Here is a 23,509-nt window from a genome sequence, read left to right as displayed (position 1 = left end):
AAACCAAAGAAATACAAGCTGGAACTTAGCTTCTGATGGGAAGACAGGTCACAAGAATGATCCAGGAGTGAACTAGACCAATACTGGAACATTGACAGGTGGCCAGGAGCAAAGATCTAAGTGGAGTTAAATAGAGCAGCAGCTAACGAATTAACCTCGTCACCTGTGAAAGGAAACTCAGAAATACCCACCAGAGGAAGTCCATGGACAGAACCAGCCGAAGTACCATTCATGACCACAGGAGGGAGCCCGACAACAGAATTCACAACAGATGGATAAATGGGTTATATCGTACACGACAGAAGAGGATAGATGGGTTATATCGTACACTACAGCGGAGGTAGATGGGTTATATCATACACTACAGCGGAGAATAGATGGGTTATATCGTACACTACAGCGGAGGATAGATGGGATATGTTGTATACTACAGCAGACGATAGATGGATAAATAGGTTATATCGTACATGACAGAAGAGGACAGATGGGTTATATTGTACAGTACAGCGGAGGTAGATGGGTTATATCATACACTACAGCGGAGAATAGATGGGTTATATCGTACACTACAGCGGAGGATAGATGGGTTATATCGTACACTACAGCGGAGGATAGATGGGTTATATCGTAGAGTACAGCGGAGGATAGATGGGTGATATAGTGGACTAGATCGGATGATTATTATAGGATAGATGGGTTATATATCTTACACTACAGTGCAGAATGGGTTATATCGTACACTACAGCGGAGGACAGATGGGTCATATCGTACACTACAGCGGAGGATAGATGGGTTATATCATACACTACAGCGGAGAATAGATGGGTTATATCGTACACTACAGCGGAGAATAGATGGGTTATATCGTACACTACAGCGGAGGATAGATGGGTTATATCGTAGAGTACAGCGGAGGATAGATGGGTGATATAGTGGACTAGATCGGATGATTATTATAGGATAGATGGGTTATATATCTTACACTACAGTGCAGAATGGGTTATATCGTACACTACAGCGGAGGACAGATGGGTCATATCGTACACTACAGCGGAGGATAGATGGGTTATATCGTACACTACAGTGGAGGATAGATGGGTTATATCGTACACTACAGTGGAGGATAGATGGTGTATATCGTACACTACAGCGGAGGATAGATGGTGTATATCGTACTCTACAGCGGAGGATAGATGGTGTATATCGTACACTACAGCGGAGGATAGATGGGTTATATCGTACACTACAGCGGAGGTAGATGGGTTATATCGTACAGTGCAGCGGAGAATAGGTGGGTTATATCATACACTACAGCGGAGGATAGATGGGTTATATCGTACACTACAGCGGAGGATAGATGGTGTATATCGTACACTACAGCGGAGGATAGATGGTGTATATCGTACACTACAGCGGAGGATAGATGGGTTATATCGTACACTACAGCGTAGGTAGATGGGTTATATCGTACACTACAGTGGAGGATAATGGGTTATATCGTACACTACAGCGGAGGATAGATGGGTTATATCGTACACTACAGCGGAGGATAGATGGGTTATATCAAACTTTGTGGTGCAGATTAGTTGCAGAAAGCATTCGGGCAATAGTAAGTGGAGAAAACTAGGTGATTGCCGTAACAGTAGTTGGATATGTGATTAGGGACGTCCTGAAAGTTTAAGGGCCTGAGCTTTACAAGTGCATGGTTTTGCACCTATGTGAAGGATCACCTGTTCCTCCCACGTCACCAATTCGTGACGTCACTACACAGGCACAGCTCTCTGGCGCCCCCTTTGTCTCTCAGGTCAGTAAGGGAACTGCACCTAGAGCAAATGGCCGCCGAGGAGACTGTCCTGTGTTGTGAATTCTGTAGCAGAGCTCCCTCTTGTGGTCACAAGTGGTACTTCGGCTGATTCTCTCTGTGATTTTCCGTTAGTGGAGAAAAGTGGTACTGCGGCTTCTGAGTTTCCTTCCTCAGGTGATATGGTGAAGTCGTTAGGTGCTACCCTATTTAACTCCACCTGGTGCTTGGATCCTTGCTTCCAGTCAATGTTCTAGTGTTGGACCTGTTTCCTCCTGGAGTGTTCCTGTGGCCTGCTGATCTGCATAGCTAAGTTCCTCTTTGCTTTTTGTTTGCTGTTTTTTCTATTCCAGCTTGTCAATTTGTTTTTTCTGCTAGCTGGAACCTCTGGGACGCAGAGGGTGTACCTCCGTGCCGTTAGTTCGGTACGGAGGGTCTTTTTGCCCCCTTTGCGTGGATTTTGTAGGGTTTTGTGTTGACCGCAAAGTTGCCTTTTCTATCCTCGCTCTGTTCAGGAAGTTGGGCCTCACTTTGCTAAATCTATTTCATCTCTACGTTTGTCTATTCATCTTAACTCACAGTCATTATATGTGGGGGCTGCCTTTTCCTTTGGGGTATTTCTCTGAGGCAAGGTAGGCTTATTTTCCATCTTCAGGCTAGCTACTTTCTCAGGCCGTGCCGAGTTGCATAGGTAGCGTTAGGCGCAATCCACGGCTGCCTCTAGTTGTGTTGGAGAGGATTAGGGATTGCGGTCAACAGAGTTCCCACGTCTCAGAGCTCGTTCTTATTTTTTGGGTTATTGCCAGGTCACTGTATGTGCACTGACCTCTATGTCCATTGTGGTACTGAATTACCAGCCATAACAGTACTGGAAGCCTAAAGTACTAATGATTCTCAATAGAGGGAAAAAAGAAGTTCTGAGACCATTTTTTTTTCTTTGCACTGTGTTTTTTTTTTTTTTTTCCCCCTAGACCTTTGGGTGGTTCAGGACACAGGTGTAGCAATGGACATTAAAGGTCTGTCATCATGTGTGGATCAGCTCACGGCAAGAGTACAAAGTATTCAAGACTTTGTGGTTCAGAATTCTATGTTAGAACCGAGAATTCCTATTCCTGATTTGTTTTTTGGAGATAGAACCAAATTTCTGAGTTTCAAAAATAATTGCAAACTATTTCTGGCTTTGAAACCTCGTTCCTCTGGTGACCCAGGTCAACAAGTTAGGATCGTTATTTCTTTTTTGCGTGGCGACCCTCAGGACTGGGCATTTTCTCTTGCGTCAGGAGATCCTGCATTAAGTAATATCGATGCGTTTTTCCTGGCGCTCGGATTGCTGTACGATGAGCCTAATTCTGTGGATCAGGCAGAGAAGAATTTGCTGGCTCTGTGTCAGGGTCAGGATGAAATAGAGGTATATTGTCAGAAATTTAGAAAGTGGTCCGTACTCACTCAGTGGAATGAAGGTGCGCTCGCAGCTATTTTCAGAAAAGGTCTCTCTGAAGCCCTTAAGGATGTCATGGTGGGATTTCCTATGCCTGCTGGTCTGAATGAGTCTATGTCTTTGGCCATTCAGATCGGTCGACGCTTGCGTGAGCGTAAATCTGTGCACCATTTGGCGGTAGTACCTGAGCTTAGACCTGAGCCTATGCAGTGCGATAGGACTTTGACCAGAGTTGAACGGCAAGAACACAGACGTCTGAATGGGCTGTGTTTCTACTGTGGTGATTCCACTCATGCTATCTCTGATTGTCCTAAGCGCACTAAACGGTTCGCTAGGTCTGCCACCATTGGTACGGTACAGTCAAAATTTCTTCTGTCCGTTACCTTGATCTGCTCTTTGTCATCGTATTCTGTCATGGCTTTTGTGGACTCAGGCGCTGCTTTGAATTTGATGGACTTGGAGTATGCTAGGCGTTGTGGGTTTGTCTTGGAGCCCTTGCAGTGTCCTATTCCATTGAGAGGAATTGATGCTACGCCTTTGGCCAAGAATAAGCCTCAGTACTGGACCCAGCTGACCATGTGCATGGCTCCTGCACATCAGGAGGTTATTCGCTTTCTGGTGTTGCATAATCTGCATGATGTGGTCGTGTTGGGGTTGCCATGGCTACAAGTCCATAATCCAGTATTAGATTGGAAATCCATGTCTGTGTCCAGCTGGGGTTGTAAGGGGGTACATGGTGATGTCCCATTTCTGACTATTTTGTCATCCACCCCTTCCGAGGCTCCTGAGTTTTTGTCTGATTACCGGGATCTATTTGATGAGCCCAAGTCCGATACCCTACCTCCGCATAGGGATTGTGATTGTGCTATCGATTTGATTCCTGGTAGTAAATTCCCAAAAGGTCGACTGTTTAATTTATCTGTGCCTGAGCACGCCGCTATGCGGAGTTATGTGAAGGAGTCTTTGGAGAAGCGGCATATTCGCCCGTCATCGTCGCCATTGGGAGCAGGGTTCTTTTTTGTAGCCAAGAAGGATGGTTCACTGAGACCTTGTATAGATTACCGCCTTCTGTATAAGATCACGGTTAAATTTCAGTACCCCTTGCCATTGTTTTCTGATTTGTTTGCTCGGATTAAGGGGGCTAGTTGGTACACCAAGATAGATCTTCGTGGTGCATATAATCTTGTGCGTATTAAGCGAGGCGATGAGTGGAAAACTGCATTTAATACGCCCGAGGGCCATTTTGAGTATCTAGTAATGCCATTCGGACTTGCCAATGCTCCATCAGTGTTTCAGTCCTTTATGCATGACATCTTCCGAGAGTACCTGGATAAATTCCTGATTGTGTACTTAGATGACATTTTGATCTTCTCGGATGATTGGGAGTCTCATGTGAAGCAGGTCAGAACGGTGTTTCAGGTCCTGCGTGCTAATTCTTTGTTTGTAAAGGGATCAAAGTGTCTCTTTGGTGTTCAGAAGGTTTCATTTTTGGGGTTCATTTTTTCCCCTTCTACTATCGAGATGGACCCTGTTAAGGTCCAAGCCATCCATAATTGGACTCAGCCGACATCTCTGAAAAGTCTGCAAAAGTTCCTGGGCTTTGCTAATTTTTATCGTCGCTTCATCTGCCATTTTTCTAGTATTGCTAAACCATTGACTGATTTGACCAAGAAAGGTGCTGATGTGGTCAATTGGTCTTCTGCTGCTGTGGAAGCTTTTCAAGAGTTGAAGCGTCGTTTTTCTTCTGCCCCTGTGTTGTCAGCCAGATGTTTCGCTTCCGTTCCAGGTCGAGGTTGATGCTTCTGAGATTGGAGCAGGGGCTGTTTTGTCGCAGAGAAGTTCTGATTGCTCGGTGATGAAACCATGTGCCTTCTTTTCCAGGAAGTTTTCGCCTGCTGAGCGAAATTATGATGTGGGCAACCGAGAGTTGCTGGCCATGAAGTGGGCATTCGAGGAGTGGCGTCATTGGCTTGAAGGAGCTAAGCATCGCGTGGTGGTCTTGACTGATCATAAGAACTTGACTTATCTCGAGTCCGCCAAGCGGTTGAATCCTAGACAAGCTCGTTGGTCGTTGTTTTTTGCCCGTTTTGACTTTATTTCATACCTTCCGGGCTCTAAAAATGTGAAGGCGGATGCTCTGTCTAGGAGTTTTGTGCCCGACTCTCCGGGTGTATCTGAGCCGGCGGGTATCCTCAAAGAGGGAGTAATTGTGTCTGCCATCTCCACTGATTTGCGGCGGGTGCTGCAGAAATTTCAGGCTAATAAACCTGATCGTTGCCCAGCGGAGAGACTGTTTGTCCCTGATAGGTGGACGAATAAAGTCATCTCTGAGGTTCATTGTTCGGTGTTGGCTGGTCATCCTGGAATCTTTGGTACCAGAGAGTTAGTGGCTAGATCCTTTTGGTGGCCATCTCTGTCGCGGGATGTGCGTACTTTTGTGCAGTCCTGTGGGATTTGTGCTCGGGCTAAGCCCTGCTGTTCTCGTGCCAGTGGGTTGCTCTTACCCTTGCCGGTCCCGAAAAGGCCTTGGACACATATCTCTATGGATTTTATTTCAGATCTTCCCGTCTCTCAAAAGATGTCAGTCATTTGGGTGGTCTGTGATCGCTTCTCTAAGATGGTCCATTTGGTACCCTTGTCTAAATTGCCTTCCTCCTCTGATTTGGTGCCATTGTTTTTCCAGCATGTGGTTCGTTTACATGGCATTCCAGAGAATATCGTTTCTGACAGAGGTTCCCAGTTTGTTTCGAGGTTTTGGCGAGCCTTTTGTGGTAGGATGGGCATTGACTTGTCTTTTTCCTCGGCTTTCCATCCTCAGACTAATGGCCAGACCGAACGAACCAATCAGACCTTGGAGACATATCTGAGATGCTTTGTTTCTGCTGATCAGGATGACTGGGTGTCCTTTTTGCCTTTGGCTGAGTTCGCCCTTAATAATCGGGCCAGCTCGGCTACCTTGGTTTAACCGTTTTTCTGCAACTCTGGGTTCCATCCTCGTTTCTCTTCAAGGCAGGTTGAGTCTTCGGACTGTCCTGGTGTGGATACTGTGGTGGACAGGTTGCAGCAGATTTGGACTCATGTAGTGGACAATTTGACCTTGTCCCAGGAGAAGGCTCAACGTTTTGCTAATCGCAGACGTTGTGTGGGTCCCCGACTTCGGGTTGGGGACTTGGTTTGGTTATCTTCTCGTCATATTCCTATGAAGGTCTCCTCTCCTAAGTTTAAACCGCGTTTTATTGGTCCGTATAGGATTTCTGAGGTCCTTAATCCTGTGTCTTTTCGTCTGACCCTTCCAGATTTTTTTTCCATACATAATGTATTCCATAGGTCATTGTTGCGGAGATACGTGGCACCCGTGGTTCCATCTGTTGATCCTCCTGCCCCGGTTTTGGTGGAGGGGGAGTTGGAGTATATTGTGGAGAAGATTTTGGATTCTCGTGTTTCTAGACGGAAACTCCAGTATCTGGTTAAGTGGAAGGGTTATGCTCAGGAAGATAATTCCTGGGTCTTTGCCTCTGATGTCCATGCTCCCGATCTTGTTCGTGCCTTTCATATGGCTCATCCTGGTTGTCCTGGGAGCTCTGGTGAGGGTTCGGTGACCCCTCCTCAAGGGGGGGGTACTGTGGTGAATTCTGTGGCAGAGCTCCCTCTTGTGGTCACAAGTGGTACTTCGGCTGATTCTCTCTGTGATCTTCCGTTAGTGGAGAAAAGTGGTACTGCGGCTTCTGAGTTTCCCTCCTCAGGTGATATGGTGAAGTCGTTAGGTGCTACCCTATTTAACTCCACCTGGTGCTTGGATCCTTGCTTCCAGTCAATGTTCTAGTGTTGGACCTGTTTCCTCCTGGAGTGTTCCTGTGGCCTGCTGATCTGCATATCTAAGTTCCTCTTTGCTTTTTGTTTGCTGTTTTTTCTATTCCAGCTTGTCAATTTGTTTTTTCTGCTAGCTGGAAGCTCTGGGACGCAGAGGGTGTACCTCCGTGCCGTTAGTTCCGTACGGAGGGTCTTTTTGCCCCCTTTGCGTGGATTTTGTAGGGTTTTGTGTTGACCGCAAAGTTGCCTTTTCTATCCTCGCTCTGTTCAGGAAGTTGGGCCTCACTTTGCTAAATCTATTTCATCTCTACGTTTGTCTATTCATCTTAACTCACAGTCATTATATGTGGGGGCTGCCTTTTCCTTTGGGGTATTTCTCTGAGGCAAGGTAGGCTTATTTTCCATCTTCAGGCTAGCTAGTTTCTCAGGCCGTGCCGAGTTGCATAGGTAGCGTTAGGCGCAATCCACGGCTGCCTCTAGTTGTGTTGGAGAGGATTAGGGATTGCGGTCAACAGAGTTCCCACGTCTCAGAGCTCGTTCTTATTTTTTGGGTTATTGCCAGGTCACTGTATGTGCACTGACCTCTATGTCCATTGTGGTACTGAATTACCAGCCATAACAGTCCTGTTACCCACGCTGGGTATTCTAAGATTCGCAATCAGAGTAAAAGGATCAGCCCAAAATTTATGATTTAATTGCCTTAAGGGCGCACTAGGTAATTACAAGAAATATACAATTAAAATATATCAAGAGTTACAGTCAGAGTACAATATAACAATAATAATAATAAAATAAAATAATAATAAAAGCTGGAGTTCAATTTACCAGGTTGAAGGTCGCTTGTGGAAGCCAGGGGGCTCTGCGCTCCACAGGTAGACAACTTAGTTGCTGGGCAGCCCCAGAAAGCGTGAGCTTGCCCCCTCTGACTGGCCTGCCCTCTTTCGTAGTTCCTCAGTTAGTCATCTTCTGTGTGAGTCTGACTCTCCCAGTGTCCCAGCTCTTAACCCTGCTGTGACCCTCCCCCTGTAGCTAGGTGGGCTTAGCAATCTCCACCCCTCTGCAACCCTGCAAGATTTATTCCAATATCTAATAAATGGGATAACTTCTCTCAGGATGATCGGATCAGTACACGGGCAGTACCAGCGCCTGTGGTTTGTTCTTCCGGTCGTACAGGGATCAAACCTGGACCCATTCGGTCCCTGTGGGAGGCTGATCTCTATATCTCGGGTTTCAGACCTCCCACGGACACGGGAGTCGCACTGTTAGATGCGCAATTTCTTTAGGGCGAGGGGAATATTTTTTATGAGCCGGTACCTCGGACGATGCGTCCATAATTCACGATATCATGTTGGAGACGGTTCGACTGGACGGCCATAATTGTTATGAACTGGTGGTTTAGGAGCAACATGGGACGAGCTCTGAAGGAGGTGGTACCTGTACTAACCGCAGTCCCTTAGCTCAACACTAGAAGTAGCCGTGGGATGCTCCTGTCACTCCCTAGGCACCTCGTCACAGCCTGAGAACTAACTACCCCTAAAGATAGAAACAGGAAAACTATCTTGCCTCAGAGAAAATCCCCAAAGGATAGATAGCCCCCCACAAGTAATGACTGTGAATGGAGAGGGAAAAGACATACACAGAATGAAACCAGGATGTAGCACAGGAGGCCAGTCTAGCTAGATAGATAGGACAGGATAGAATACTGTGCGGTCAGTATTAAAAACTACAAACATCCACACAGAGTTTACAAAAATCTCCACACCTGGCTAAAGGTGTGGAGGGTAAATCTGCTTCCCAGAGCTTCCAGCTTAACTGAAGTAATCCATACTGACAAGCTGGACAAAACATAGAATGCACAGAATGAATAAGTCCACAACATGTGGACAGAAAAGAGCAAAGCAAGGACTTATCTTTGCTGAACTGGTCAGGATATCAGGGAAATCCAAGAGAGATGTGAATCCAACCAGGAACCATGGACAAGTGGCACTGGCTGAAGGAAAGAGCCAGGCATAAATAGCCGAGCAGAAAGACAATCAGTGGAAGCAGCTGCAGACTGCTAAATCCAAGGAGCAGCCATTCCACTTAAAACCACCGGAGGGAGCCCAAGAGCAGAACTCGCAAAAGTGCCACTTACAACCACCAGAGGGAGCCCAAGAGCGGAATTCACAACACATAATAGATGTGTATCCTGTGGCCACTTGACATGCGTGCTTTAATTAAGCCCCCAAGCACCTCCATGTCCCCTGCTGGTGTGGCTTCCTCACTCAGGCTTTGAAATGCTATCTGCCTGCCACACTGTGCTCAGATCATTACCATACTAATAGAAACTTTATCCATTAGAAAAGGTGGGGGCCAGGAGCACTCCTCTCTGCAGACCTGTGACCAGGAGACAAAATGGAGTCACGCCAATCTCTGTTAGTATGCCCGTCCAAGATGGCGGCTGTTCCCCCATCCCTGCTTTAGAGGGCGCTAGGGGGTATCACATTCCTGTGTTCCCCCATGTGCCCTTCCACACCTTCTTGCCGGGACAACCCATCAGTATTACCATGGTCGCTTCCTCTCTCTCCGAGCCTGTCTCTGCCTCCTCTCTCTCTGAGGCTGTCTCTGCCCCCTCCTCTTTCTCTGAGGCAGTCTCTGCCCCCTCCTCTGTCTCTCTCTGAGGCTGTCTCTGCCCCCTCCTCCTTCTCTCTCTGAGGCTGTCTCAGCCTCCTCCCCTCTCTTTCTGAGGCTGTATCTGCCTCCTGTCTCTCTCTGAGGTTGTCTCTGCCTCCTCCTCTGTCTCTCTCTGAGGCTGTCTCTGCCCCCTCCTCTCTCTCTCTGAGGCTGTCTCTGCCCCCTCCTCCTCTCTGAAGCGGTCTCTGCCTCCTCCCCTCTCTTTCTGAGGCTGTCTCTGCCTCCTGTCTCTCTCTGAGGCTGTCTCTGCCCCCTCCTCTCTCTCTGAGGCTGTCTCTGCCCCCTCCTCTCTCTCTGAGGCTGTCTCTGCCCCCTCCTTTTCTCTCTGAGGCTGTCTCTGCCTCCTCCCCTCTCTTTCTGAGGCTGTCTCTGCCTCCTCCTCTGTCTCTCTCTGAGGTTGTCTCTGCCCCCTCCTTCTCTCTCTGAGGCTGTCTCTGCCTCCTCCCCTCTCTTTCTGAGGCTGTCTCTGCCTCCTCCTCTGTCTCTCTCTGAGGCTGTCTCTGCCCCCTCCTCCTTCTCTCTCTGAGGCAGTCTCTGCCTCCTCCCCTCTCTTTCTGAGGCTGTCTCTGCCTCCTCCCCTGTCTCTCTCTGAGGCTCTCTGCCTCCTCCTCTCTCTCTCTGAGGCAGTCTCTGCCTCCTCCTCTGTCTCTCTCTGAGGCTGTCTCTGACCCCTCCTCTCTCTCTCTGAGGCTGTCTCTGCCTCCTCCTCTCTCTTTCTGAGGCTGTCTCCACCTCTTCCTGTCTTTCTCTGAGGCTGTCTCTGCCTCCTCCTCTCTCTGAGGCTGTCTCCGCCTCTCTCTCTGAGGCTGTCTCTGCCTCCTCTCTCTTTCTGAGGCTGTCTCTGCCTCCTCCTCTGTCTCTCTCTGAGGCTGTCTCTGCCGCCTTTGCTCTTTCCCTGAGGCAGTCTCTGCCTCCTCCTCTGTCTCTCTGAGGCTGTTTCTGCCCCCTCCTCTCCCTCTGAGGCTCTCTGCCCCCTCCTCTCTCTCTGAGGCTGTTTCTGCCCCCTCCTCTCTTTCTGAGGCTGTCTCTGCCCCCTCCTCCTTCTCTGAGGCTGTCTCTGCCTCCTCCCCTCTCTTTCTGAGGCTGTCTCTGCCTCCTCCTCTGTCTCTCTCTGAGGCTGTCTCTGACCCCTCTTCTCTCTCTCTGAGGCTGTCTCTGCCTCCTCTCTCTTTCTGAGGCTGTCTCCGCCTCCTCCTGTCTTTCTCTGAGGCTGTCTCTGCCTCCTCCTCTCTCTCTCTGAGGCTGTCTCTGCCTCCTCCTCTCTCTGAGGCTTTCTCTGCCTCCTCCTCTCTCTCTCTCTGAGGCTGTCTCTGCCCCCTTCGCTCTTTCCCTGAGGCAGTCTCTGCCTCCTCCTCTGTCTCTCTGAGGCTGTTTCTGCCCCCTCCTCTCCCTCTGAGGCTGTCTGCCCCCTCCTCTCTCTCTGAGGCTGTTTCTGCCCCCTCCTCTCCCTCTGAGGCTGTCCTTGCCTCCTCCTCTCTCTCCGAGGTTGTCTCTGCCCCCTCCTCTCTCCGAGGCGGTCTCTGCCCCCTCATCTCTCTCTGAGGCTGTCTCTGCCCCCTCCTCCTTCTCTCTCTCAGGCAGTCTCTGCCTCCTCCTCTGTCTCTCTGAGGCTGTCTCTGACCCCTCCTCTCTCTCTCTGAGGCTGTCTCTGCCTCCTCTCTCTTTCTGAGGCTGTCTCCGCCTCCTCCTGTCTTTCTCTGAGGCTGTCTCTGCCTCCTCCTCTCTCTGAGGCTGTCTCTGCCTCCTCTCTCTTTCTGAGGCTGTCTCTGCCTCCTCTCTCTTTCTGAGGCTGTCTCTGCCTCCTCTCTCTTTCTGAGGCTGTCTCTGCCTCCTCTCTCTTTCTGAGGCTGTCTCTGCCTCCTCCTCTGTCTTTCTCTGAGGCTGTCTCTGCCTCCTTTGCTCTTTTCCTGAGGCAGTCTCTGCCTCCTCCTCTCTCTCCGAGGCTGTCTCTGCCCCCTCATCTCTCTCTCTGAGCGGATAGGGTACCACTAACTGTCGGTCCCTGGGCTACGCCTCCGGTGAACCCTGCTGGACCGTTACCCGGTACAGCCGTCCCTGGTCCCAGACTACCCGCTCGCGGTCTGACTCATCGGGAGGCTGTGCCGCCTGCTCCTTGAGAGCTTTCAGGCTAGCGTCAGCTTCCAACGCTGCCTGAAATCCCTGACTCGATGTGGCAAGAATGGACGACACTGCCACATCCGCTGTCAGCTCCCCGGGATCTGTCTCCTGGCCGCTGTCTGACTCGGCCGCTACTTGGTCAGAGAGGGGGAAGCCGTCGGACCTCTGCAAGGCTCCTTGGGCTCCGGCCCTCCCACTCCTGGTGACAACGGCCACGACCGCTGTGCCCACGGGTAGCGCCTGCTTCCCCCTGACTCCTGACCAAGTCACTGGGTCAGGCAGACTTCCCTGCCCTCCTGACATCCCGGGTGTGGGGAACTCCTGCCCTGGGGTCTTACCTGGTGGCTCCTCTCCTGGAACGCCCCCTCCCCCATTGCCTGTTCCTCTTCCTGCAGGGGTCCTAGACTCAGCAGGCTGGATTCACTTAGGGGCCCTACACTGCCCATAGCAGCCCCTCCCTCCACCTCTGAGCTCTCCCCTACAGTCTCCTCACCTGTCCTCCCCGTGAGCCCTGTGTGTGTGGTGTCAGTGTATGAAGTACCCTCAGGTTTCACTCCCTCCTCCACTGTTGGAGGCACATTCAACACATCAACATTCACAGTCGAGTCATGACATTCTTGGGGAGCCGAACTTGGGGGTTCAGTGGCCACATACTGAGACACTAGCCGCCCCAAATCGGTCCCAAGTAATACATTAGCAGGAATATTTGACGTTACTCCCACCTCCTGCACTCCCCTCCTGGCGCCCCAGTCCAAAAACACCTTGGCGACAGGCAGCGCCAGCTCCACACCTCCAATTCCGGAGACGGAAAGGGTTTTCCCCGGTACCAAGTCTTGAGTGGACACCACCTCAGGACGTACTAGGGTTCGTTCAGCGCCTGTGTCCCGCAGTCCCATGACTGCTGAGCGGCTGATAGTGACAGGTTGGTAATTGTCCAGGGACCTCCCACCACCCCCTCCCACACATAAAACAGTGGACGGTTTCGGAGACAGAGATGGGGCCTTAAGACGCTGGGGACATACAGCCTTGAAGTGTCCCAGCTGGTTGCAGTGATGACAACGTCTGGGTTCTGCGCCTGGCCTGGAAAGGGCAGCAGGGGGGTACACCCCTTGCGCTTTGGGGCCTGGGGAAACAGGGGCAGGATTAGGCTTACCCACTCTCCAGGAGCTGCTGGCAGGCTTCTTTGGCTCAGGCGCCCTGTTATTGGCATACTCGTCTGCCAGGGCGGCTGTAGCAGAAGCCCCCTTCAGTTTCCGGTCATGGAGGAACTGCCGGAGGTCCTCTGGGCAGTTCCACAAGAACTGCTCCATGACGAACAGTTCCTGGACCTCCTGGCGGGTGGTGAGCGCTAGACCCGAGGTCCAGTGCTCTGCAGCTCTCAGCAACGCCCGCATGTGGTCGGTCCAGGTGTCCTTTGGGCCCCGCTGCAGGCTCTGGAACTTGCGGTAGGACTCCGGGGTGAGGTTGTAGTGCTGGCTCAGGGCCCGCTTGATGCTGCTGTAGTCCTGCTCCGCCCCGGCAGGTAAGTCCCCCAAAACTTCCAGGGACTTACCCCTCAAACGGGGGGTCAGGTATCTTGCCCACTGAGCCAGGGCCAGATGGTGTTGAAGGCAGGTCCTTTCAAAGGCCAGCAAGAAGGAATCCAGGTCTCCATCCTTCTCAAGCAGAGGGAAGTCCTCGGCCCGGACTTTGGAAGCCCTGGACTCTGGTGGTGCTGGGGCGTCCATCGGGAGCCCGTGTTGAGCCATCTCCAGTCGGTGCTGGCGCGCCGCTGCTCTCTCTGCCGCTGCTTGCTCTACTACCCGCTCTGCAGCTTTCTCTGCCCGCCCCGCGGCTTCACGGCATTCTGCACGCTCTCGCTCTGCCGTTTTCTCTGCTCGCTCCGCTGCTTCACGGCGTTCTGCACGCTCGGCCTCCGCTGCTTTCTCTGCAGCTGCCATGAGTCTCATATAGGCGTCTTAATTACCCGCCTCGAGACGTGCCACTGCCGCTGCAACAAGGGCCTCTGATGTGGACAGGCTGGGGCGGGTAGGTGGTGGGTAGTCCCTTGCCGGACTAAGCACGGGTGGCTGGCTCCTTGGGGAGTCTGGGCTGAGCTCCCCCTCGCCTTGAACAGTACCGTCCACCACCACGTCCTCATCGACCATAGCACTGGCCTGCGCCCTCACTGCACTCCTGGTGCCCTCCGCCATCTTTGGAACCTCTGGTTACTGACACAGCTGTAACCCTAACCTTGCACACAACTTATTGTATCTATACTCTGACCGTCTAGTGCTGGGCTGACCTTAAGACCCCAGCAGTGAAAGTTACCACTGGTAGTCTTTAGTGTCTGGGAGTAGGGGTCCCAAGCACACTATTACTCTGATCCCACTTCTGACACCAATGTGAAGGATTACCCCTTCCTCCCACGTCACCAATTCGTGATGTCACTACACAGGCACAGCTCTCTGGCGCCCCCTTTGTCTCTCAGGTCAGTAAGGGAACTGCACATAGAGCAAATGGCCGCCGAGGAGACTGTCCTGTTACCCACGCTGGGTATTCTAAGATTCGCAATCAGAGTAAAAGGATCAGCCCAAAATTAATTTATGATTTAATTGCCTTAAGGGCGCACTAGGTAATTACAAGAAATATACAATCAAAATATATCAAGAGTTACAGTCAGAGTACAATATAACAATAATAATACAAGGCTTAAAGGTATAAAGCTGGAGGTCAGTTTACCAGGTTGAAGGTCGCTTGTGGAAGCCAGGGGGCTCTGCGCTCCACAGGTAGACAACTTAGTTGCTGGGCAGCCCCAGAAAGCGTGAGCTTGCCCCCTCTGACTGGCCTGCCCTCTTTCGTAGTTCCTCAGTTAGTCATCATCTTCTGTGTGAGTCTGACTCTCCCAGTGTCCCAGCTCTTAACCCTGCTGTGACCCTCCCCCTGTAGCTGGGTGGGCTTAGCAATCTCCACCCCTCTGCAACCCTGCAAGATTTATTCCAATATCTAATAAATGGGATAACTTCTCTCAGGAAGATCGGATCAGTACACGGCAGTACCAGCGCCTGTGGTTTGTTCTGCCGGTCGTACAGGGATCAAACCTGGACCCATTCGGTCCCTGTGGGAGGCTGATCTCTATATCTCGGGTTTCAGACCTCCCACGGACATGGGAGTCACACTGTTAGATGCGCAATTTCTTTAGGGCGAGGGGAATATTTTTTATGAGCCGGTACCTCGGACGATGCGTCCATAATTCACAATTCCATGTTGGAGACGGTTCGACTGGACGGCCATAATAGATATGTATCCTGTGGCCACTGGACATGCGTGCTTTAATTAAGCCCCCAAGCACCTCCATGTCCCCTGCTGGTGTGGCTTCCTCACTCAGGCTTTGAAATGCTATCTGCCTGCCACACTGTGCTCATTCCCATTACCATACTAATAGGAACTTTATTCATTAGAAAAGGTGGGGGCCAGGAGCACTCCTCTCTGCAGACCTGTGACCAGGAGACAAAATGGTGTCACGCCAATCTCTGTTAGTATGCCCGTCCAAGATGGCGGCTGTTCCCTCATCACAGATGGGTTATATCATACACTACAGGGGAGGATAGATAGGTTATATCGTACACTACAGCGGAGGATAGATGGGTTATATCGTACACTACAGCGGAGGATAGATGGGTTATATCGTACACTACAGCGGAGGATAGATGGTGTATATCGTACACTACAGCGGAGGATAGATGGGTTATATCGTACACTACAGCGGAGGATAGATGGGTTATATCGTTCACTACAGCGGAGGATAGATGGGTTATATCGTACACTACAGCGGAGGATAGATGGGTTATATCGTACACTACAGCGGAGGATAGATGGGTTATATCGTATACTACAGCGGAGGATAGATGGGTTATATCGTATACTACAGCGGAGGATAGATGGGTTATATCGTACACTACAGCGGAGGATAGATGGGTTATATCGTACACTACAGCGGAGGATAGATGGGTTATATCGTACACTACAGCGGAGGATAGATGGGTTATATCGTACACTACAGCGGAGGATAGATGGGTTATATCGTACACTACAGCGGAGGATAGATGGGTTATATCGTACACTACAGCGGAGGATAGATGGGTTATATCGTTCACTACAGCGGAGGATAGATGGGTTATATCGTACACTACAGCGGAGGATAGATGGGTTATATCGTACACTACAGCGGAGGATAGATGGGTTATATCGTACACTACAGCGGAGGATAGATGGGTTATATCGTACACTACAGCGGAGGATAGATGGGTTATATCGTACACTACAGCGGAGGATAGATGGGTTATATCGTACACTACAGCGGAGGATAGATGGGTTATATCGTACACTACAGCGGAGGATAGATGGGTTATATCGTTCACTACAGCGGAGGATAGATGGGTTATATCGTACACTACAGCGGAGGATAGATGGGTTATATCGTACACTACAGCGGAGGATAGATGGGTTATATCGTACACTACAGCGGAGGATAGATGGGTTATATCGTACACTACAGCGGAGGATAGATGGGTTATATCGTACACTACAGCGGAGGATAGATGGGTTATATCGTACACTACAGCGGAGGATAGATGGGTTATATCGTACACTACAGCGGAGGATAGATGGGTTATATCGTACACTACAGCGGAGGATAGGTTATATCGTACACTACAGCGGAGGATAGATGGGTTATATCGTACACTACAGCGGAGGATAGATGGGTTATATCGTACACTACAGCGGAGGATAGATGGGTTATATCAAACTTTGTGGTGCAGATTAGTTGCAGAAAGCATTCAGGCAATAGTAAGTGGAGAAAACTAGGTGATTGCCGTAACAGTAGTTGGATATGTGATTAGGGACGTCCTGAAAGTTTAAGGGCCTGAGCTTTACAAGTGCATGGTTTTACACCTAGGGGCTATTTTGCCTGCTGCCAGTTTTTGCTTTGCTTTTTCCATTCTTATTTAGTAGATCTATTTTCTCTGGGCAACATGAGGATTTATTTTCCAGTTTAATGCTGCAGTGTAGTATATTGCCTATATGTTTCAGAATGGAAGGTGTTTTTCCCTTTTTTTTTCTTCCTTTTTTTTTCTTCCTCTTTTACAAACTTAAACTGCAGTCATGTCTGGAACATAGCTTTTATTAGAGTAAACTTATGTCATCCAGACAGGAAGGAAGGAAGGAAGGACAAAGCTTTGTTCCAAGGTTATTTTCTTGTGTATCACATGTTTCTTATGGTTCTACTTTGTGGTTAGGTCACACATCAGTTCGTTATGTCCGTTTTCTCCGGCCACCGGAAAATGAATTTTCAACGGATTCGGCGAAAAACGGATGAAATGTGAGGAAATCCGTTGCTAATACAAGTCTGAGAAAAAACAGATCCGGCGGCAACTTTTGCCGGATCCGTTTTTTTCAAAATTCGATGGATTGTGCCTGACGGCAAAAAACTGGTGTGAAAGCAGCCTCAGCTAGCCCGTCCTTGTGATATATGGCCACCTCATAAAATCCAAGTCTTTGTCCTGCTGAAGCCCATAGCGGCATCAAGCAACAGTGACATGACTCTTGAAGCAGATTTCATGAGATTTCACAATACAAATTGTATTCATTACTAAATCGATTTCATCGTTCTGATGAGGATGCTGCATTTACATTGAAATTCCAGGTCACAATGGCTGTATTATCCTTTCCGACAGTTTAAAGGGAATCTGTCACCCCAATAATCGTATCTGAGCTAAGCCCACCGGCATCAGGGGCTTATCTCCAGCGTCCTGTAATGCGTTCTGTCGCAGGGTTTTATCTCGGGGCCAGGGAGAGGTCTCAAGGTTTCATCCCAGGGCCTAGGGAGGTTTCAAGCTTTTATTCGGGGGCTAGGGAGAGGTCGCAGGGTTTTATACCGGGGCCAGGAAAAGGTCGCAGGGTTTCATCACAGGGGCCAGGGAGAGGTCGCAGGTTTTTATCCCGGGGCCAGGGAGAGGTCGCAGGGTTTTATACCGGGGCCAGGGAGAGGTCGCAGGGTTTTATCACAGGACCTAGGGAGAGGTTGCAAGCTTTTATTCGGGGGCTAGGGAGAGGTCGCAGGCTTTTATCCCAGGGGCCAGGGAGAGGTCGCAGGTTTTTATCCCGGGGCCAGGAAAAGGTCGCAGGGTTTCATCACAGGGGCCAGAGAGAGGTTGCAGGGTTTTATCCCAGGACCTAGGGAGAGGTTGCAAGCTTTTATTCGGGGGCTAGGGAGAGGTCGCAGGTTTTTATCCCGGGGCCAGGAAAAGGTCGCAGGGTTTCATCACAGGGGCCAGAGAGAGGTTGCAGGGTTTTATCCCAGGACCTAGGGAGAGGTTGCAAGCTTTTATTCGGGGGCCAGGGAGAGGTTGCAGGTTTTTTTTCCGGGGCCAGGGAGAGGTTGCAGGGTTTTATCCGGGGGCCAGGGAGAGGTCGCAGAGTTTTTTTCTGGGGCCAGGGAGAGGTCGCAGGGTTTTTTTTTCTGGGGCCAGGGAGAGGTTGTAGGGTTTTTTTCCGGGGTCAGGGAGAGGTCGCAGGGTTTTATCCCGGGGCCAGGGAGAGGTCGCAGGGTTTTTTTCCGGGGCCAGGGAGAGGTTGCAGGGTTTTTTCCGGGGCCAGGGAGAGGTCGCAGGGTTTTTTTCCGGGGCCAGGGAGAGGTTGCAGGGTTTTTTTCCGGGGCCAGGGAGAGGTTGCAGGGTTTTATCCCAGGGCCAGGGAGAGGTCGCAAGGTTTTTTTCCGGGGCCAGGGAGAGATCGCAGGGTTTTTTCCCGGGGCCAGGGAGAGGTTGCAAGGTTTTATCCCGGGGCCAGGGAGAGGTTGCAAGGTTTTATCCCGGGGCCAGGGAGAGGTTGCAAGGTTTTATCCCGGGGCCAGGGAGTGGTTGCAGGGTTTTATCCCGGGGCCAGGGAGAGGTCGCAGGTTTTTTTTCCGGGGCCAGGGAGAGGTCGCAGGGTTTTTTTCGGGGCCAGGGAGAGGTTGCAAGGTTTTATCCCGGGGCCAGGGAGAGGTCGCAGGGTTTTATCCCAGGGCAAGGAAGAGGTCGCAGGGTTTTTTCCGGGGCCAGGGAGAGGTTGCAGGGTTTTATCAGCCCCGAAGCACAGACATGCTTCGGGGCGACCTGTGAGCGGGGCTGCGTGCAGATATTTCCTTGGTTTCTGTGGCTTAGAGCAGGAAGATAAGACTCTGCCTACACACTGCCACGGAGCACAAGAATCTCATTAACACACAACTTCTAACACTGATTACACAAGAACCACAAGATGGATTTCTTCACCCCAGGTATCATTTTAATCCTTGTAAAAGTGGCAACACGACAATGCCTGTATTTACTTAGCAATATCCTGCTGACAGGTTCCCTTTAAACTGTTAGCGTATAATGTTTCTGAACTGGAACAAATTTACATTTTGGACCCTAATTGGGTGGTAAGATCAGTGGTTAAAACAGTATTATTCTCTCCAACAAAGTGGACAGAGTTAAGGGTCTGTGCACACGTTGCGGATCTGCAGCAGTTTTCCATGCGGTGTACAGTACCATGTAAACCTATGGATAACCAAATCCGCTGTGCACATGCTGCGGAAAATTCCGCACAGAAACGCAGTGTTTTACACCTATTCCATTATAGAAATCAGCAGGTGTGAAAAAGCAGGCGAAACCCGCACAAAATCTGCACAAAATCCGCAGGTCACTTTATCTGCGGATTCTGTAGAATCCGCGCAGAAAAATCCGCAATGAAATCCGCAATGTGTGCACATACCCTTAAGGCTGCCTGTCTTCTGTCATTGGCCTGACTGCGTGATTGGATGTACTACACTGTAGTCCTTTATTGATGATGTGCCTTCATGTCATCAGACAACATTTCATATTAGTGAGGATATATAGTCCACATTATCATATTTGGCCGATCTCCAGCATCTTCAGGAGTCCTGGGGCTATAGCATCGGGATGGCATTCAGCTGAGTTTATAAAACCCCAGTAGGCCGGTGACCCCAACCTTCTACAGCCCAGCTATGTAGACCGCCTTGCCATAGAGATTTTCATTTTCTGTTATGTTTTCAGAAGGAAGGTTGTATCAGCCGATTTGATTCTCATGTACAGCACCATGGAATTAATGGTGCTACATAAAAATAATAATAATTTGAGGACAGTCTGAGTTCCTTGTTCACATTTTATGCTTCCATGCAGATATTGGATTACAGTAAAAAAAATGTTTACTTCAAACAGCTTCTAATGTGGTTTTTTTACTTGCAGGTTGCACGGTGATGGCAGTAGACTTATATTCCTCTAACACAAATCCAGAAGTGCAGGAATATCAGAGTAAGAATCTAACTCCTGAACCGCAGCCAGATAACCCACAAGAATTAAAAATGTGTCCTCACCAGACTAATTCAGTCTGTGTACGGGTCTGCTCCTGCTCTCCCTCGGTCTGTATACATGTCTGCTCCTGCTCTCCCTCGGTCAGTATACACGTCTGCTCCTGCTCTCCCTCGGTCTGTATACACGTCTGCTCCTGCTCTCCCTCGGTCTGTATACACGTCTGCTCCTGCTCTCCCTCGGTCAGTATACACGTCTGCTCCTGCTCTCCCTCGGTCTGTGTACGGGTCTGCTTCTGCTCTCCCTCGGTCAGTATACACGTCTGCTCCTGCTCTCCCTCGGTCAGTATACACGTCTGCTCCTGCTCTCCCTCGGTCTGTGTACGGGTCTGCTTCTGCTCTCCCTCGGTCTGTATACACGTCTGCTCCTGCTCTCCCTCGGTCTGTATACACGTCTGCTCCTGCTCTCCCTCGGTCTGTATACACGTCTGCTCCTGCTCTCCCTCGGTCTGTGTACGGGTCTGCTTCTGCTCTCCCTCGGTCAGTATACACGTCTGCTCCTGCTCTCCCTCGGTCAGTATACACGTCTGCTCCTGCTCTCCCTCGGTCTGTGTACGGGTCTGCTTCTGCTCTCCCTCGGTCTGTATACACGTCTGCTCCTGCTCTCCCTCGGTCTGTGTACGGGTCTGCTCCTGCTCTCCCTCGGTCAGTATACACGTCTGCTCCTGCTCTCCCTCGGTCTGTATACACGTCTGCTCCTGCTCTCCCTCGGTCTGTATACATGTCTGCTCCTGCTCTCCCTCGGTCAGTATACACGTCTGCTCCTGCTCTCCCTCGGTCTGTATACACGTCTGCTCCTGCTCTCCCTCGGTCTGTGTACGGGTCTGCTTCTGCTCTCCCTCGGTCAGTATACACGTCTGCTCCTGCTCTCCCTCGGTCAGTATACACGTCTGCTTCTGCTCTCCCTCGGTCTGTGTACGGGTCTGCTTCTGCTCTCCCTCGGTCTGTATACACGTCTGCTCCTGCTCTCCCTCGGTCTGTGTACAGGTCTGCTTCTGCTCTCCCTCGGTCTGTATACACGTCTGCTCCTGCTCTCCCTCGGTCTGTGTACGGGTCTGCTCCTGCTCTCCCTCGGTCTGTATACACGTCTGCTCCTGCTCTCCCTCGGTCTGTATACACGTCTGCTCCTGCTCTCCCTCGGTCTGTATACACGTCTGCTCCTGCTCTCCCTCGGTCTGTGTACGGGTCTGCTCCTGCTCTCCCTCGGTCTGTATACACGTCTGCTCCTGCTCTCCCTCGGTCTGTATACACGTCTGCTCCTGCTCTCCCTCGGTCTGTATACATGTCTGCTCCTGCTCTCCCTCGGTCTGTATACACGTCTGCTCCTGCTCTCCCTCGGTCTGTATACATGTCTGCTTCTGCTCTCCCTCGGTCTGTATACACGTCTGCTCCTGCTCTCCCTCGGTCTGTATACATGTCTGCTTCTGCTCTCCCTCGGTCTGTATACACGTCTGCTCCTGCTCTCCCTCGGTCTGTGTACGGGTCTGCTCCTGCTCTCCCTCGGTCTGTATACACGTCTGCTCCTGCTCTCCCTCGGTCTGTATACACGTCTGCTCCTGCTCTCCCTCGGTCTGTATACACGTCTGCTCCTGCTCTCCCTCGGTCTGTGTACACGTCTGCTCCTGCTCTCCCTCGGTCTGTATACACGTCTGCTCCTGCTCTCCCTCGGTCTGTATACACGTCTGCTCCTGCTCTCCCTCGGTCTGTGTACGGGTCTGCTTCTGCTCTCCCTCGGTCTGTATACATGTCTGCTTCTGCTCTCCCTCGGTCTGTATACACGTCTGCTCCTGCTCTCCCTCGGTCTGTGTACGGGTCTGCTCCTGCTCTCCCTCGGTCTGTATACACGTCTGCTCCTGCTCTCCCTCGGTCTGTGTACGGGTCTGCTTCTCCTCTCCCTCGGTCAGTATACACGTCTGCTCCTGCTCTCCCTCAGTCTGTATACACGTCTGCTCCTGCTCTCCCTCGGTCTGTATACACGTCTGCTCCTGCTCTCCCTCGGTCTGTATACACGTCTGCTCCTGCTCTCCCTCGGTCTGTATACACGTCTGCTCCTGCTCTCCCTCGGTCTGTATACACGTCTGCTCCTGCTCTCCCTCGGTCTGTATACATGTCTGCTCCTGCTCTCCCTCGGTCTGTATACATGTCTGCTCCTGCTCTCCCTCGGTCTGTATACATGTCTGCTCCTGCTCTCCCTCGGTCTGTATACATGTCTGCTTCTGCTCTCCCTCGGTCTGTGTACGGGTCTGCTCCTGCTCTCCCTCGGTCTGTATACACGTCTGCTCCTGCTCTCCCTCGGTCTGTGTACGGGTCTGCTTCTGCTCTCCCTCGGTCAGTATACACGTCTGCTCCTGCTCTCCCTCGGTCAGTATACACGTCTGCTTCTGCTCTCCCTCGGTCTGTGTACGGGTCTGCTTCTGCTCTCCCTCGGTCTGTATACACGTCTGCTCCTGCTCTCCCTCGGTCTGTGTACAGGTCTGCTTCTGCTCTCCCTCGGTCTGTATACACGTCTGCTCCTGCTCTCCCTCGGTCTGTGTACGGGTCTGCTCCTGCTCTCCCTCGGTCTGTATACACGTCTGCTCCTGCTCTCCCTCGGTCTGTATACACGACTGCTCCTGCTCTCCCTCGGTCTGTATACACGTCTGCTCCTGCTCTCCCTCGGTCTGTGTACGGGTCTGCTCCTGCTCTCCCTCGGTCTGTATACACGTCTGCTCCTGCTCTCCCTCGGTCTGTATACACGTCTGCTCCTGCTCTCCCTCGGTCTGTATACATGTCTGCTCCTGCTCTCCCTCGGTCTGTATACACGTCTGCTCCTGCTCTCCCTCGGTCTGTATACATGTCTGCTTCTGCTCTCCCTCGGTCTGTATACACGTCTGCTCCTGCTCTCCCTCGGTCTGTATACATGTCTGCTTCTGCTCTCCCTCGGTCTGTATACACGTCTGCTCCTGCTCTCCCTCGGTCTGTGTACGGGTCTGCTCCTGCTCTCCCTCGGTCTGTATACACGTCTGCTCCTGCTCTCCCTCGGTCTGTATACACGTCTGCTCCTGCTCTCCCTCGGTCTGTATACACATCTGCTCCTGCTCTCCCTCGGTCTGTGTACACGTCTGCTCCTGCTCTCCCTCGGTCTGTATACACGTCTGCTCCTGCTCTCCCTCGGTCTGTATACACGTCTGCTCCTGCTCTCCCTCGGTCTGTGTACGGGTCTGCTTCTGCTCTCCCTCGGTCTGTATACATGTCTGCTTCTGCTCTCCCTCGGTCTGTATACACGTCTGCTCCTGC

At 51.0% G+C, this 23,509-nt stretch overlaps 1 protein-coding gene across 1 annotated transcript in view; it reads left to right on the top strand.

Moving 5' to 3' along the window:
- Positions 1 to 23,509, top strand: part of JAM3 (junctional adhesion molecule 3) — a 116,242-nt gene that overhangs the window by 55,757 nt on the left and 36,976 nt on the right. The window contains exon 2 of the mRNA XM_069742614.1: positions 20,112 to 20,177. Within this exon, the coding sequence (XP_069598715.1) occupies positions 20,112 to 20,177 (66 nt within the window). The remainder of the gene's footprint in view (positions 1 to 20,111; positions 20,178 to 23,509) is intronic.

This window comes from Ranitomeya imitator, chromosome 10 (genome assembly GCF_032444005.1).
Source record: "Ranitomeya imitator isolate aRanImi1 chromosome 10, aRanImi1.pri, whole genome shotgun sequence".
NCBI classification, from domain to species: domain Eukaryota; kingdom Metazoa; phylum Chordata; class Amphibia; order Anura; family Dendrobatidae; genus Ranitomeya; species Ranitomeya imitator.
This window is presented reverse-complemented; position numbering and strand designations above follow the sequence as displayed.